At 33.8% G+C, this 16,666-nt stretch overlaps 1 protein-coding gene across 1 annotated transcript; it reads left to right on the forward strand.

Moving 5' to 3' along the window:
* Positions 1 to 622: 622 nt before the first annotated feature.
* Positions 623 to 2,552, forward strand: LOC107491852 (benzyl alcohol O-benzoyltransferase-like). Its single transcript, XM_016112765.3, has 2 exons — positions 623 to 1,078; positions 1,508 to 2,552. Exons 1-2 carry the CDS (start codon positions 629 to 631, stop codon positions 2,426 to 2,428), a joined length of 1,371 nt encoding a protein of 456 aa, XP_015968251.1. The 5' UTR covers positions 623 to 628; the 3' UTR covers positions 2,429 to 2,552.
* The last annotated feature ends 14,114 nt before the right edge of the window (positions 2,553 to 16,666 follow it).

Here is a 16,666-nt window from a genome sequence, read left to right on the forward strand (position 1 = left end):
TGCAACAACTAATTAAATTTAAAAGGCTAAAGTTTAGTTTCGTAAAATTTTTATTTTTAAAAATTGTAGTATTTATATTTGGTAAATCAAATTAAAAATAATTTTTAATAAATATATCCAACAACAATTATGTTTGGTAAAATAATTTTTAAAATTTAAAAATATTATAATAAACATAAATGAGAATATTAAATTTGAAAAGTAGTTAATATATGAGATTATATTAAACTTTTAAATTTTAAAAAAGCACAAACTAACTTTTAAAAACTCTATTTAAATACTTTCAAAGCTATTTGGATCTTTTAAAAATTTGAGCACAAGCATAAACATCTCTTCAAAAATTTTTTTACCAAACCAAGCTAAAGTAAGAAAGAGTTATTATTGCTATAGGAATCTGGCAGCTAATATCTTGGGTTGTTCCTTTTTCTCTGTTCTACAAAATCGCTATAGTTTCGGCTTGTATTCCCACGCCGCTGAACGGTATTGCGAACTTTTAGGGAAAAAAAAAAGAAAGACAAGTTGACCATCCCTTTCTCGTGACTACACTTAATTAGCACACATCAGAAATACTAATAGAGCATTTGCTAAGTTCTTTCTATCCCTTGTTACAATCTCTCCCATTTGCAAAATGGTTTCATCATCATCTCCCTCTGTAGTGTTTACAGTGAAATGGTGCGAACCAGAGCTAGTGGCTCCGGCCTCGCCCACTCCCCATGAAGTTAAACAACTATCAGACATAGATGATCAAGAAGGGCTACGTTACCAACTTCCAATCATAAATATATATCGTCACAATCCATCAATAGAAGGAAAAGACCCAGTAAAGGTGATAAGAGATGCACTCTCAAGAACACTTGTGTTTTACTACCCGTTTGCCGGTAGGCTTAGGGAGGGTCATGGCGGCAAGTTGATGGTTGATTGCACTGCAGAGGGTGTATTGTTCATTGAGGCCGATGCTGACGTGCCACTTCATCAACTTGGTGAAGCTCTTCAACCTCCATTCCCTTGCTATAAGGAATTGCTTTACAATGTTCCTGGCTCAGATGGAATTATCGGCTGTCCCCTTTTACTCTTACAGGTTCAAACATTTTTATCTTTCCAATTGTTTGAATTTGGAAGTGAATTTCATTTAATTTCATTTAATTCGTGTCAAGACCATTCTAACCATCTTCGTATGAGTTTCTCTCAAAAAATTATTCATTCATTTTATATAATATAGAAAAGTCCACTTTATTAAATTTTGGCCGATATATAACCAACAAAGAAAAATAAATTATTGGATGAAATCTCACACCAATCTCACACAATTAAAATCATTATTGATGGCTATTTGATAGTTACAAATCACAAAAGTTACTGGCTCCTCGCACTCTTCATATAATATTTTACATATACTTTTATAAAATTATTAAATCAATTTCCTTTTTTTTCTCACATAGAAACTAATTCATAAATTTCCGATCTTAACAAAGTTCTAAAATACATCTACTATCATTTGTTTTCTCAGGTCACACGCTTTAAGTGCGGCGGTTTTTCTGTCGGCATACGGGTGAACCACACGATGGTAGATGCAACTGGTATTGTGCAATTCATGAACGCCATGGCTGAAATCTCTCGAGGCTCTCATCAACCTTCCATTCTACCCGTTTGGTGTAGGGAGCTTCTAACTGCAAGAGACCCGCCACGCATCACATGCAACCATCGAGAATTTGAGGAAGCAAAAGATATTAAGGAATGGGAAACCATTATTGATGACAAAAACATGATTAAACGAAATTTCTTCTTTGGACCCACTGAAATAGCTTCTCTTCGCTGCTTGACTCTAAATCAATCCGCTGAATACACTGGATTTGAGCTTATCACTGCATGCCTCTGGTATTGTCTTGTAAAAGCATTGCAACTACCACCAGAAAAAGAAGTTCGAATGTATTGTGTCGTCAATGCTCGTGCTAGATTTAACCCTCCCATGCCAATCGGTTATTATGGAAACGTTATATCGTTTCCGGCGGCGGTCTCCACCGTAGAGAAGCTATGTGAAAATCCATTTGAATATATTGTAAAGTTAATAAAAAAAGCGAAAGCCGAGCCAACAGAAGAATACATGCATTCTTTAGCAGATTTAATGGTGATTAAGGGACGACCTTTGACTACAAGAGCATGGTCTTTTCTTGTGTCAAAGGTGACACGTATTGGGTTTAGAAAAGTGGATTTTGGGTGGGGCAATGCAGTGTATGGTGGGATAAGTGGCGACAAGATTTTTGGAGAACTTACTCTCATGGATTGTGAGAATGCAAATGGAGAAGAAAGTGTTGTAGTTCCACTTTACTTGCCTGCCAATGCTATGAAGAGGTTTGCAAAAGAAATGGATGATTTGCTTCGGATCCCAAATCAACCTACAATGAGTGGCCAAAACAAAGCCTGTAATTAATAAGCTTTGTGGGGGAGAATTAGAATAAAGGAAGGTAGATTTTAGGTACAGTTGTTCTTAAATAATTTAATATATTATTATTTAATAATTTTTAATTATTAACTTTATATAAATACAATTTCACGTGAACTTTTATTACACAGGAATGGTTTTGTGGACCATGCCCTTGGTTAGATGGTAGTTTGTTGGTGTTATTTTATTTTTACTTTTCTGATTATTTTGTTCAATGCAGCACGCTACTCATTGTTTGCATCCCTAACAATATAATTATTGAATAATGGATATATCAGATGTTTAATTCATTAGATGTACTGATAATTTGAGATATAGTGTATTTTTACTTTATTGGATTAATCTTAGAACTCATTATTCACAAAAACTATCATCTATATCTAACAAAGTCCTTTTCATTATTATATATACTTCGTTCTCGAGGTTGAAGACAATATATATTCAAGATGAAAAGCGTAAACATTTATAAATTATATTAAATAAAACGGTTAAATAATAGTTTATTGTTGTATATTGTTTGCAGCACAATGATATATTTAATGATAAATTTTATTATCGAAGAGAAAAGTGAGATAGTTATTGAAAAAAATTAAACAGATTTTAATTTTTAGAATATGATTTTTTTGTTTAACATGAATTCGCTAAGAGTACATAAGAGTACACAAAAATAATTTTTATTAAAATTCGCTAAGAAATTCTTAAATTGTTCCTGTACCAGTTAAAAAAATACAAAAAAAATATATATTATAAGAATGGTAAGGTAAAAAGTATGATAATATGAAAGTTAGACTATTAGATAAAACTTTTTTGGTTAAATTCATTAGATGCATCTTAGACTATCTTACAAACCATTTTGATCTAAATACAAAGCACACTAACCGTTTAAGCAATTCTATATCAGTCTCATCTCCAAATTCTTGAACCACTGCCCTATGTAAAAAGGGCAAAGGATCATCGGTAACGTCCAATGTTTACCACCTTAATCTAAATACAAAGCATGAACTACTGCCTTATGTAGAAAGGGCAAGCCTTATGTAGAAAGGGCAAAGGATCATCGGGAACGGAGAATCCAATTCATAATATTGATCTTGTCCACAACGGCATATTTTAGCGATGATAATCTCTTGCATCTTAATCATTTACACAAGAATACATAGGAGTACATACGACTTATTTCTATATACCTGTGTATTTTTTAGAGATGATTATATTGATTGTTATTGTAGCAAATTAAACCAAACTAGATTTTTTTAAAATTAACCTAAACTAGATTTTTTCAAAATTAAGATATGAGAAAGGACCATTTCTACTACATTATTAAATACGATTTATTTTTGTATAGTACTCCTGTATATTTTTGGAGACGATAATAATAACTTAAGAATTTGAGTTTAGTTTTCGATCAGTGATTTATAAAAAAAATTTTTTAGAAAGATAATAATTTTTTTAATTTATAGTAAAAATAAATCCTCAAAATCAAGCTTCCTTTTTCCTCAAAAATTTAACAAGTTATTTTAATAATAATACTATAATTAGTAGATTAATTATATATTTCTAATTTTTTTAATTTAAAGTAGAAACAATAATCATATTTATAGTTATTGTTTAAATTAGCTAGTGTCAACTAGTAGTTAGAAAAAACAAATAATACATAATTAGAGATTATTTTTATTACATGTTTATGTATGATTATGATATTAATTAGTGATAAATATTAAATATATTTTAAATTTAAATATATTTTTAAATTTAAGTTATTTAAATATAAAAATAAATATAATTGTGAAAATTTAAATTAGAATTTAATTTAAAGATATTAAATATATTTTATATAATATACATTGATGAAATATATTAAATAATAAATATGTTTTATAGAAAATATTATTTAGTAGAGCAATGTGTTTCAGGTTTTTCTTTTTTTATTTATTTTTAAACTTTTTTTGGTGATCGGTTGAGTTTTTCAAATTCGTAATAAAATATATGTTGAAATCTAAATTTGTTCACTTTCAAAATTAAAATTAAAATTAGATCATTGGTAGATCATTGAGTATAAACCGTGGTATGGGTATAACGATTTATGTTTTGGAAGAGTTTAAATGTAAATCGTAGTAAGGTATGACGGATTACGTAAGCTCAAAAGAGGAAAAAGTCACAAATTGAGTGCAAACACGAGTGCCTTCAATCGAGTGATACATGTGAGAAGAGTTTTATAAGGTCTTTTCTTTTGCAGGTTCTTCAATGGTAACAAAACCTATCCAATTTGTGATGGATGAAGAGGAAGAGATCCCAGAACGAAACTGACATTCCAACTTAAAGCCATCGCCACTTTGAAAGGGTTCAACAGTGTCTTGATGACATGGATTCAAGAATTAATTCTTTATCTTCTGCTCGAAGAGCACGGTCCCGAGAATATGTTCATAATCAATCTGAGGAGTCCGAGGAAGGGGCTTTGTCCAGATCCAGGTGTCATAGACAACGGAAAGATGTTGATAGTAACATCAATACTATCAAAATGCGCATCCCATCATTTAATGGCAAAAGTGATCAAGAGGCTTACCTAGAATGACAACGGAAGGTGGAGCTAATATTTAAGTGTCACAACTACTCTGAGGTGAAGAAGGTGAAACTAGCGGTTGTAGAATTTTTAGATTATATCCTTGTCTTGTGGGACGAGCTAGAGAAAAATAGAAAATCGATTGGAAAAATACCAATTCAATATTGGGAGAAGATGAAGAAGGTTATGCGACAACAGTTTGTACCTTCTTACTACTACAGGGAACTACATCAACGGCTCCAAAGGTTATACCAAGGATCTAAGTTAGTAGAAGAGTATCATAAGGAGATGGAGATGCTTCTAATTAAGGCAAATATTGAGGAGGAGTCCGAAGCTACTATAGCACGGTTCTTGAGTAGGATGAACCGAGACATTGCAAATGTCGTTGAACTTCAACCGTTTGTACAAATGGAAGACTTGGTAAATCTGGTTATAAAGGTGGAAAAACAGCAAAGAGCAAAGGGGCTTCGAAATTCTTCTAACCCTACTTCAAGATAGGAATCTAGATGTGCTAATTTCGGGGAGAAGAATGGCTTCAAACTGCAGAATCAAAGGAGAAGCCTACATACCAATACAAGAAGAAGAATTCACCTAATTCCACATTGTAACACCCCAATTATCCTAAGCCTTACCTCTAGCCGTAAAGCAAAGGTTAATCAGAGGTATATATAAAATAAGATAATATAATCTAGAAGTCCGATGAAGGAATAAGCTCAAAGACATAATTACAAAAGCGCGAAACGTTCACACTAACGCATAAGATACAACGTATAGGTATAAGAGAATAAAACATATATAAATATAAGAATATAATAATCATAGAGAACTAGCCGCAGCTTGTGGAGCTTAAGCCGACTAGTTACAAATAGAAAGATATATATAGAGTTTTAGAATTAAAAGAGTTTATACAACCTATCTCTCAAATAAGCCTCTAAGGCCATAAAGATAAATATACAAAAAGGTGAGAGAATACTATGACAAAAGTAAAACAGAAATAAATAAGAAAAGAACCATACTCCTCTCTGTCACCATGTCCGCAATCTCACCGAAGTAGATTACGACCTGCATATGAAAAACAACAACAAAGTATGGAATGAGAACCGGAGGTTCTCAGTATGGTAACAGTGCCCAATGATGTAAGATGTAAGGCTCCAAGAACTTCACATCACATACTGATATTCAAGCGTAGAATAGAATATAATTAACGTAAACCTTAAACAATAAACAGGGTTTTCTAAACCTAAGGGAATTCTAACTAATACTAATTACACCGCTGTATCCCACAGCCCTCGCCAACCTAACATCCGTGCGATCCCATCACCACCGCTTACCTAACCTCCTAGCATCAGACAATCACAAATAATGCAGGCAAGTAAAACACAGATAGTATTCATTTACAGCAAGTAATTCAAGAAGCAAGTAAGCATGTTATACAATTAGGCAAACTCAAGTAAACAAAGCAAGCAAGCATATAGAAAATGCACATGATGAATGTCTGCCCTATTGGCTGTGATATCACATATCGGTTATTGTGCCAAACCCGACAGCAAATCCGGTCGACAACTCCCGGATTAGTCTTTCTATTGCGCATAAGGAGGAATAATTATGAGGGATGAGTGTCCTACCACCTTCTCCTTTCAGAGGAAAATATTCTGAGGGTGCGTGCCCTACCACCTTCCTCTGGTTGTCGCATGATTCCGTGGGTTAATGCCCTACCACCTTCTCCTTTCAGAGGGAAACATTCCAAGGGAGCGTGCCCTACCACCTTCTTCTGGTTACGAGAAATGTGAGTGAGAAGCCCAACTTCAACTCTCACATCCGAACGTAGGCGGGAGACTGCCACAGCCTCTACGACGGAGAACAATGCATATCGTAATCACACATTCAATCTCAGCGACCGCTGCTCATATCACACTCCCACTCATACTCGTCACAACCATCATTAATTCATAACTTTCCTTTCTCAAAACTCACTAGTTTGCCAAATTCTCAATTCATATACCATTCTTCCTTCGCACTCCATCAAACCCATCCTCAATACACCAGAAACCTAAGCCTCCGTCCTTTAACTTTTCAAAATAATCATCAACTAAAATCCTTAGCCTATTTCCCTTATTCCCATACTCAAATTTTAGCCTAAAAGCCTTAAATGGTGTTATAGAAGCTTACAATCTTGTTGGGAAGGTGAAATAGGTGAAAACAAAGTTTAAATTTATGAAACAGGGCGTGTGCGTACGCACAGAGGTGTGTGCGCGCATGCCCAGGAAGATTTTAAAAGTGTTCGTATGCACAGGGGTGTGCGTACGCACAGGTACTAAAACTTATAAAGTTTGTTCACTCGCACAACCTGTGCTAGCGCCCCCAACAGACGACCCTTCCCAACTTGTGCGTGCACACAGGTCGTAATTCCTCATTGATGTGCACGCGCACAAGCTGTGCTACCGCTGCAAGCAGAGAGCCTTTTCCTTCATGTGCGTATGCACAGGTCTGTGCGTCCGCACAGAATAAGATTTTCGCAGGGTTGTGCGTCTGCACAAGGGTGTGCGTGTGCACCTATCAGAAATCCTAAAATTCTGCAACTGTGCAGAATTTCAGATTTTCAACACCAACTTTGAATGATCATAACTTCCTCTACAAAATTCTAAATTTTACAAACTTTATATCAAATTGAAGGGTTTTCAATAATATTTATTTCTAAACTAAATTCAACAAATTTTGAAAACCGAGGCAAAAGTTATGATAAGAAAAAGTTTACCAAAAATCTACTTTTACCCAAAACCTCAAATCCTCAAACCAATACCAATTCAATCATATATCAACCATACTAAAACAACCCAAAATTTATACAAACACTACTTCAACCATTTTCTCAATCACACAACCTTCTAAACCGTTCAACAACTCAAAAATCCAACCTAATTCACATTTCACTATCCTCAATCACCAACATCAAATACATCTAACATTAAAATTAATCCTCCACCAACACATTCACCAATCATCAATCTATCACTATCATTAATGAACCACCAACTATACCAAAAACTCTTAACAACCATAACACTCAATAATCATCAATCCCTCATCAACACAATAAATCACACATTCCTCATCAACTTTCATAATCATTAAATACCAACAACCTCATCAAATCATATAATCACTATCACTAGCATTTGGATTCATTTCACACAACACCACCTCTTCATTTATCAATCCTCATCAACAACACCAATCATCAACACTCAATAACACCAACAATTCCCAATAATCATCATCAACCACAATAATCCAATACAACCCACAATTATCATCAATTCACATATAAATATTCATACACCAATAACATTCAATCCTATCTTAGGGTCAACTAGCCTAAGTATCCAGAAACATTACATATTACATAAAGGAAAATGAAATCATACCTTGGCCGATTTCCAAACGCACCAAACACCAAAATGAAACCACCAAGCTCGATCCAAAGCCTCAACCAACTCCAACAAACACCAAAACTCAATCTAACATCACATATATATACCAACATCAAAACCTAAGATACACAAAATAACCAAACACAAGGATTTAGTAGAACTTTATCTTATCCGACGAGAGTATGAGTAAAACTCATCAATTACCCGCTACTAGAGATCACCTAAACAAGCAAAACCACAAAACTTGCTCAAAAACCAAACAAAAAACGTGTAGAACCTAGTGCACAAAACTGGGAAGTGAGACGCAATTTCTTACCAAGTTTGCTTAAATAGAAACATAGAGCTCGTCGAGAGCTTCGCGTGGCCATAAACGGCTCGTCAATCGGAGCCCCGTAGCTCAAGATATGGCTCCCAGAAGGTGGAGGTGAATAGTGTCACCCCACCCTCTTCTCTCTTCTCTCTTCTCACCGTCCCTCTCTCTTTCTTTTCTGAAAAAAATGAACTCAAAGCTCATTTAATGAACTTATATATGTTGGGCCTTGGGCTCGGTTTGGGCCCGGTCCAACCCGTTAGCGTTTTTAGTCCGTTTGGCCCACTTTGGGCCAAAACCTTTAAGATTAGTGCCCGGTTTTCAATTCTAAAATTATTTTTGTCCTTTCAAAACAACAAATCAATTTTCTAAATATTATTTTTCAAAATACGCAGTACTGGACAGACCAGAGCCGGTACTACCGGCTTAAGCGTCAGTGCGCATTTTTACAAAAACTTTTCGAAAGAAATATATTTTCCAGCTCAGAAAAATTCACTGAAATCAAATTTCACATTTATATTTTCAAATTAAAACTTCTAAATTTTGAATCTATTCCGCGCACTAAATTTTTTTTATTAAAATGGTTTTACGTAACGGGTTCTTACACACATCTAAATTTCCTTCACCGCATTGTGAAATTATTTGATTTAAGTGTTGCGGATTTGGTTATTACGCTTCTGAGTGTCCAAGTAAACGGACAATGGTCATCAAAGGGAATGATGTTTTCTTAGAATCTCTGATAACTCATATGGGTGTGAGGACATTCTACATTTGGAGGATGCTATAGATGATGAAGATGTAGTTGAGTATACTGTTAGCGGCGAGACTCTTGTTACTAGGCGGATCTTAAATGTCCAAGCTAAGGACGATCGTCAAGAACAAGGTGAAAACATATTTCAAACAAAAGTTATGTTGGGAAGCAAAGTTGGATTCATGATCATTGATGCTGGAAGTTATACAAACATTGCTAGCTCTACTATGGTTGAAAGATTGGGGTTAAAAAGCACCAAACACAATAACCCGTACAAACTGGAGTGGCTAAGTGATGCTAACGAACTGAAGGTTATGAAGCAAGCCCGTGTACAGTTCTTTATTGGAAGATACAGTGATGAAGTATTATGTGATGTGGTGCCCATGTAACTTGTCATCTACTCCTAGAGCATTCATAATAGTATGATAGGAGGGTATTCCATGATGGATTTACAAACCGATATTCATTTACTACCTTAAGAAATTTTTCCTTGCACTTTTATCCCTTAAAGAAGTGTAAACGAATAAACCGCGATAGGGGTGTAACTATTTATATAGATACATAATTGTACACGTATGTAATGGATTCTTAATTGTTGTATTCATGTAATTTTGAGATCTACTTTTTTTTATATAAATTGCCCTATTTAATAAGTAGGTCGTAGAGGTTAGAGAAATAATTTGTTAAATATATTTATTAAATTTTAATAAGTAGGCAGTAGCAATTAAAAAAATTTAATCTATAAAATATTTTAAATATATTTATTTAATATTAGAGATATACTAAATAAAGATTACATAATATATTTTTTTTCAAAAAGAAATAAAGGAAACAGATGGCTCGTGACATCACGCGTCCTGAAGATCACATTCTTAGATACCTTAAACGTCTACCATATGTAATTACTTTTTATATTTGTTCATTTTACTACTATTACTACTACTATTCAATTTGTTTCAGAGTTCAAAAAATTTGGAATCAAGATATCTTCACCAAGATACGTATGATCCCCGAGTTAAAATCGGGTTATAAAATAGTGAATTCTATCACATATTTTAAATTGAAAATTTACTTTACACAATGCATTTATTAATGCTTTGATTGAGCGGCGGCGTCTAGAAACCCAAACGTTTCATCTTTCACATAGCGAATACACAATTACTTTGGAAGATGTTGCAATTATATTTGAACTCCCAACAAATGGTATGCCAGTATCAGGATTTAAAGATAGCAATACTATTGGCCTCAAAAATAAATTCATGATACAATTTGACACTATACCTACTACAGCTGATCACAAAGGAAGTGGTGTTAAACTTGCATGGCTTTGCACTCTAAAGCGATTCGTGTAGTTGGATACCGCACTCGGCAGACAGATGTATGTCGATTCATATATACTTGTTTTTGGGACAAATTTATTTTGTGACAAATCAGGATTGACAATCTACTGAAAGTTCTTGCCTCTGCTTCAAAATTTTACTGAAATTAAGGACTTTAGTTAGGGTTCTGGTTGCCTGCCACATTTGTATAGGGCATTATGTCAGGCATCACGTTCTAATTGCAAGGATGTGGATGACCCATTGGTGCTGCTTTGTGTATAGGCTTGGGAACGGTTACCATTCTAGCACCGGTGCAGTCGCCGCAAAGCTTTCTGCTTGCGTGCAGGTAAAATTACTTAATATAATATGTTAATATATATTATTTAATATGTATTGTTTAAATATATTATTTAAATATATCGGTTTGGAAAAATAGGATTTTATTTTATTTCAGTTAGATTGATTGGTGCTCACAATTTCATGTATACAAAAAATGGATCTTCTCTCATATCAGGCAGTCACTACATGATATTCCTAAAAACAGGGTAAGTTTTTTGTTATATTTAATAGTTTTTTTTATTATTGTGCATTATTTTGTATTTATATTTATACGTTCTTTTTGTTATGTTTTTGCAGTTTGTGTGAAACTCGTACAATCATGATTGTATGGGAAACATTGTAATTCCAAATGACATCTTACAGCATCTTTTAATACGGAGTGCAATCGTGCCACTGATATCATTTGAGTGCATTGAATAACATGCATCAGATAGGGTAAGGAAGCAGTTCGATTTTCAACAAAAAGTTCATGGAAAAGCTACTATTCTTGCAGAAGCTCACAACGTGGTCCTAATTGCACTATCAAGCATCTGAAGGATATATGCAATGTTATAATAAGGCATATGAGACTCACCTACAATTGATTGGTTATGTTTCACAGCCTTGCAATGCTCACGTAATCTTGCATACTGTACATTAAATTCACGCACAATCCTACAATAGCCTGTAAATAACCAAGGAAACAAATACAATAAGTATCATCGCATAACGTTAACGCTGTTATTTTAAAATAATTTACATACCCAGTTTACTATCAATTTCTGCAAATACGGTGCCTGAAAATACTTCAAGAAGTTGAATGCTATATGCCTAACACAAAATATACGGATAGTTCTCAGAGGCTCCCATGATCCATTACTACGAGCTATTGCTTAAGTAATAGAGTCGTGTCAATTAAAGATACGTCCAACACCATTCCGAGTCACCACATGTGTGTGCAAATGAGTAAGAAAAAAGTGTCATGCATCATAAATCTCACCCTCAACAACAGAAAACACAAGAGACACAATATTGTCATCGTCATTCTAAGAACTGCAATTAATAGAGCTCTTTTATATTTTTTATACAGATGTGTGCCATCTACATATACGATTGGTTTGCATCTCCTAAATGCTTTAATGCAAAGGTAAAATCCCGAAAATACCCGCATCATATCCTAAAATCCTAGACCATCTCATCCCCTTGATATGTTGGTGCAGTTTTGATGGTAATCAGTGGCTAAGAGAATGGGGGGTTGAATCTTAGCCCTTTTTTTTCTGAGTGATACTTTCTGTCCTTTGAAATAGCTTTAGGAGATTTTTCTTATTTTTGTCTCGTACCTAGTCAAGAGACATTTTCATTTTGTCTCATAACCAGATAGGAGATATTTTCAATTTTGTTTCCTACGCAACAGAACCAGAAATGGAGTAGAAGAAAGAGAGAGAGAATCATACCAAGAAGTATCCTGGTTCAGCTGCCAAGTATAATGCAGCCTACATCCAGTCTCCATCACAACAATGATGGAATTTCACTATAATCATCTTGATTACAAACACCAATTCTCCCTAGGAACTACCCTTCCTATCCGGAACAACTCTAGAATCTATCTCCAATCTTGAACTTGACTTGGTCACCTACCAAGCTTTCAACTGCTAAGTGCTAACCCAACTTGCAAGGGGATTCCCACAGAATCATGATACACAACACAGATGTACAAAGGACCTCTAAGACATCTATGACTTTTTCTTTAATTTTGTACCCTCTGTCTTTTTCCGCTCACTGGCTTTTTCTTACAAACCTCACTCTGTTTGTCTTTTTCACCATGAGACTCAAGACAGACAAAACTAAAGAAAATACAAAATGAAACACATTGAAGGAGAAGAACTTCTGTTAGCTTTGGGTAGCTATGAGAACTCTGTGCTTTCTCTCCTTGCTTCAAGCCTTGGCCGTTCACCCTTATTATAGAAGGGGAAGCTTCCAAAGTTAAAACCGGTCCAACCGAGCCAACTTCTTCTTCTTCAATATCAAAATCAGTTCGGACAGAGAGAAGAGAGACGGAACCGAAAGCAAAACCAACATGCAATTACCTCTCTTTCATCCCTTCTCATCAAACTTCATCAATCTGAGCCTTCCATCTTAACTTGGTCCCCAAGAAGGATTTTTGACCCTTGATGAACCCTTGATCCTTGACAACTCTCTGCTCCACTTCTGCTTCTTCCTCCACGTAGCTACAGTAGCTACCTTCAGTGATGGATGAACAAAAAGTAGAGACGAGCCATACCCCAGGGATCTTCTTCTCTGACCGAGTTGGATTGCCACCAATTTTAGGCATGGTGATCTTGAGGCTTCTTCACCACTTCTTACCATTAGTGGTAAAGATCTTAGCCACGCCATACTATAGATATTATATTTGCAAGGGCCATCACCCTAGCCTTCTGCTTCTTCCTAGCTCCTCTCATGATTTCTCTGATAACTTACTTCTTCTTCTTTCCTGTGACGTGATCGAAGAAGAGAGAGAGGAGAGAGAAGAGAAAAGAAAACTTTGGAAGTAATGAGTGAAATCAGTTAAAATCAATTAAAACCAACTTCCCATAGCCTTTGCCTAGTAACGTGTAAAACATTAAAGGCCATCAAATCAATTTGAAACTTTCTCTTTCCTGTTTCCAAGGCATGCAATAAATCCAAGTTAATTAAAGTTTGAATTCCATAACCCATTGAAAGAGAGTAACCGTGTAAAGCATGCACTGATTTCTTTCTCTTTTCTTTAATTTCGAACCAAGGCTTTGTTGGTCTTTCAAGAAAAGGTTTTGGGCTTCTTATTGGTATTATTGGCCCAATTAACACAAGAACCATTCTGCCACAATGTTTAGAACATTTTTGTACCAAGGGCTGAATGTTTGTCAACATTTTGGGCTCCAAATTTCTTTATACCCAATGACCAAAATCTGCAAGCAACATAGAAATTATTAAGTAAACAATTTTGAAGCAAAAATTAATTTAATAATTTCTAATTACTATTTTAATAATGTTTGATCATCATATTAATTTGGAGTTTTCCAAACTCATCAAGTTTCGATCTCGACTGCTGTTGATGGATCTTTTTGTGCCATTGCTTCAAACTACAACGGCAAAGATTCATAAGAAGCTTCTCAACCACAAAAAAATTTCGAAATTGCCTTTTGTTTAGCAAGTCATGCTTTGCGATAACTTGTTAATTGAATTTTAACTGCACTTTTGCAATCACAGATTTTACCTTCAAAGATTGATCAGCTTCAATCAATGGCTTTATCACCTCTGCAATCATGTCTGAGTTTAGCTTGGTATGATCTTGAGAAGATCTAGTTCTAGTGCTTGTGTGACTACCATTGTACTATCTTATAACCCAACAAAACTTTCTCTTAATAAGACTACCTTAATAAGTCAATCGTAACTTGTTCTGTATTGTACACACTTAGCATAAAATGTGGTTATCTCAGATTTACACACTTGATAATCCACATCCCCTATGAATGGCATAATTTTTAATTGCTGCAATAACAGTCTGCGGCTCTCTAAAACTAAACTCTATGTCAACAACAAATTCACCGTCTGTAACAACAGGATCTACACTAATAACAAGAAATAATTCTGACTATTACTATATGATTCAATAATAATAATAATTGACATATTCAGAAAACTCTGTTGAGTTCATAGCGTATAGATCCAAAGTATGCATGAAAGAAGGCTCTTTAGGTGGATGTTGGCTCGCTAGTATATTTGCCACACCTACAACGTCAGACTCAACTATTATATTATCTTCACCCATTTTTTTAGTTAGACCAACAATATGATAAGTGCCCTCAAATTCCTCTTCGCTTTCAGTGTTATAAATTGTCCGATGATAGGCTCCTGTAAATCAACATCAACTAATTCTTCGAACTCAACATATAACTCGATAACAGACACTTGTGCCCGTGTTGGTTGATAGATCGAAAATATCCCTTGTATACTTGCTTTGCCAACCACATACATTATTTAAAACTGAACGAAACCACTAAATACTAACACAGACTGTCTATAAAAAAATTTTGTGAATCTCTTTAATACTTGATTATCAACATATTGACAAAGTATACTGTTAAATTCTCCATATGCTATTGCAAAAGAAATAATAATATCACATAGATTTGCACATACAAAACTCACACCCTCAAATATTTTGAGAAAGATTTGACTATTATAATATATTTTTAAAATAATACCTCTCTATTTTTATACTCTTACACTCTTAAGAAAATAAGACACTCTCATATTCCTAATCAAACCTAATATATCCGTTCCTCCTTTTATAATACTCTAGTTATATTTTTTTAATAAAAAAATTACGATACACCTTCCATGTATTGTTAATACACTTTTCGTTATTGTGACTTTAATATTAAAATAATAAAATACACCCGTATATTGTCTTTATAAACATTTAAAAAAATAATCCGTTCCTCGCATATTGTTACTGATGAATTAAAATAAAATTTTTGCTCTAACAATTTGTCCTCTGCAAATTTTATCACACTCAAAATTTTACAAAATACTATAGCATCTAATATTAGAGCATTATATCAAACCTTGTCTAATATCTAAAAAAATGAGCCCAATAATATACTAGAATTCTTCACATTCAAATAGGTCTCACTAAATGAAATTTAGGGTATTTCTTTTTTGACAGATATTGTACTATCTATAAATTCTTGTTTAATTTATGTAAACATAGTGTGGAAGTAAGGTGTTATAGGAGAGATGGAATTCTAAGCACTTGCTTATGTTAAAGTTGTTATTAATTGAATATTTTAAATTTTTAATAAATATATAATAAATATATTAAAACTTAAATTTTATAATTTTTTTTCAATCAATAACTTTTTTTTTGTTTTTCAATTAAAAGTTTGTCATTAGTCAATGGATTACTCATGTACCAGGCGAATTTTAAGTTTTTGATACTTATTTAAATAGACTAGTGAGTTAATTGTTAGATCAATATCTTTAAGACGTGTTTTTAGAGTACATACGTGCCAGCTAAACGTTTTTTAAATATGCAATTTCGTTCTTCAAAATACACATCTTATGGCAATATGTTTCTGCCTTTTCAAGATGTTGTACTTACAAAGTCTTATGTTTTCTTTTTGGCTTTGCTTAGGTGCAATTATAAATAGGGTTTAATTTGAGAATTTTTTATATAAAATAAAAAAAAAACTTTATTTTAAAAAAAATTATTTAAATTTTTTTTTGAATTTTTTTTTGTCAGGGACAAGTTTGCCATTTTTTTCGGCGAACTTTGTCGTTTTTACAAGGTTCGTTACTCCCCTTGACGAACTTCATATAATATGTAAATTTCGTCAACCCTCTCGGCGAACTTCAAGCAGCTTCCCCAATAAAATCTCAGCGAGACTGATTGGAAATCAAAATTACTATTAGTAACTCATCATTTTCCTTTTACCTTAATCTTCTGCTTACTCTATATAATGTCTCGAATTTTTTATTGTTTTCCATTTATTATGATG

This window comes from Arachis duranensis, chromosome 6 (genome assembly GCF_000817695.3).
Source record: "Arachis duranensis cultivar V14167 chromosome 6, aradu.V14167.gnm2.J7QH, whole genome shotgun sequence".
NCBI lineage: Eukaryota > Viridiplantae > Streptophyta > Magnoliopsida > Fabales > Fabaceae > Arachis > Arachis duranensis.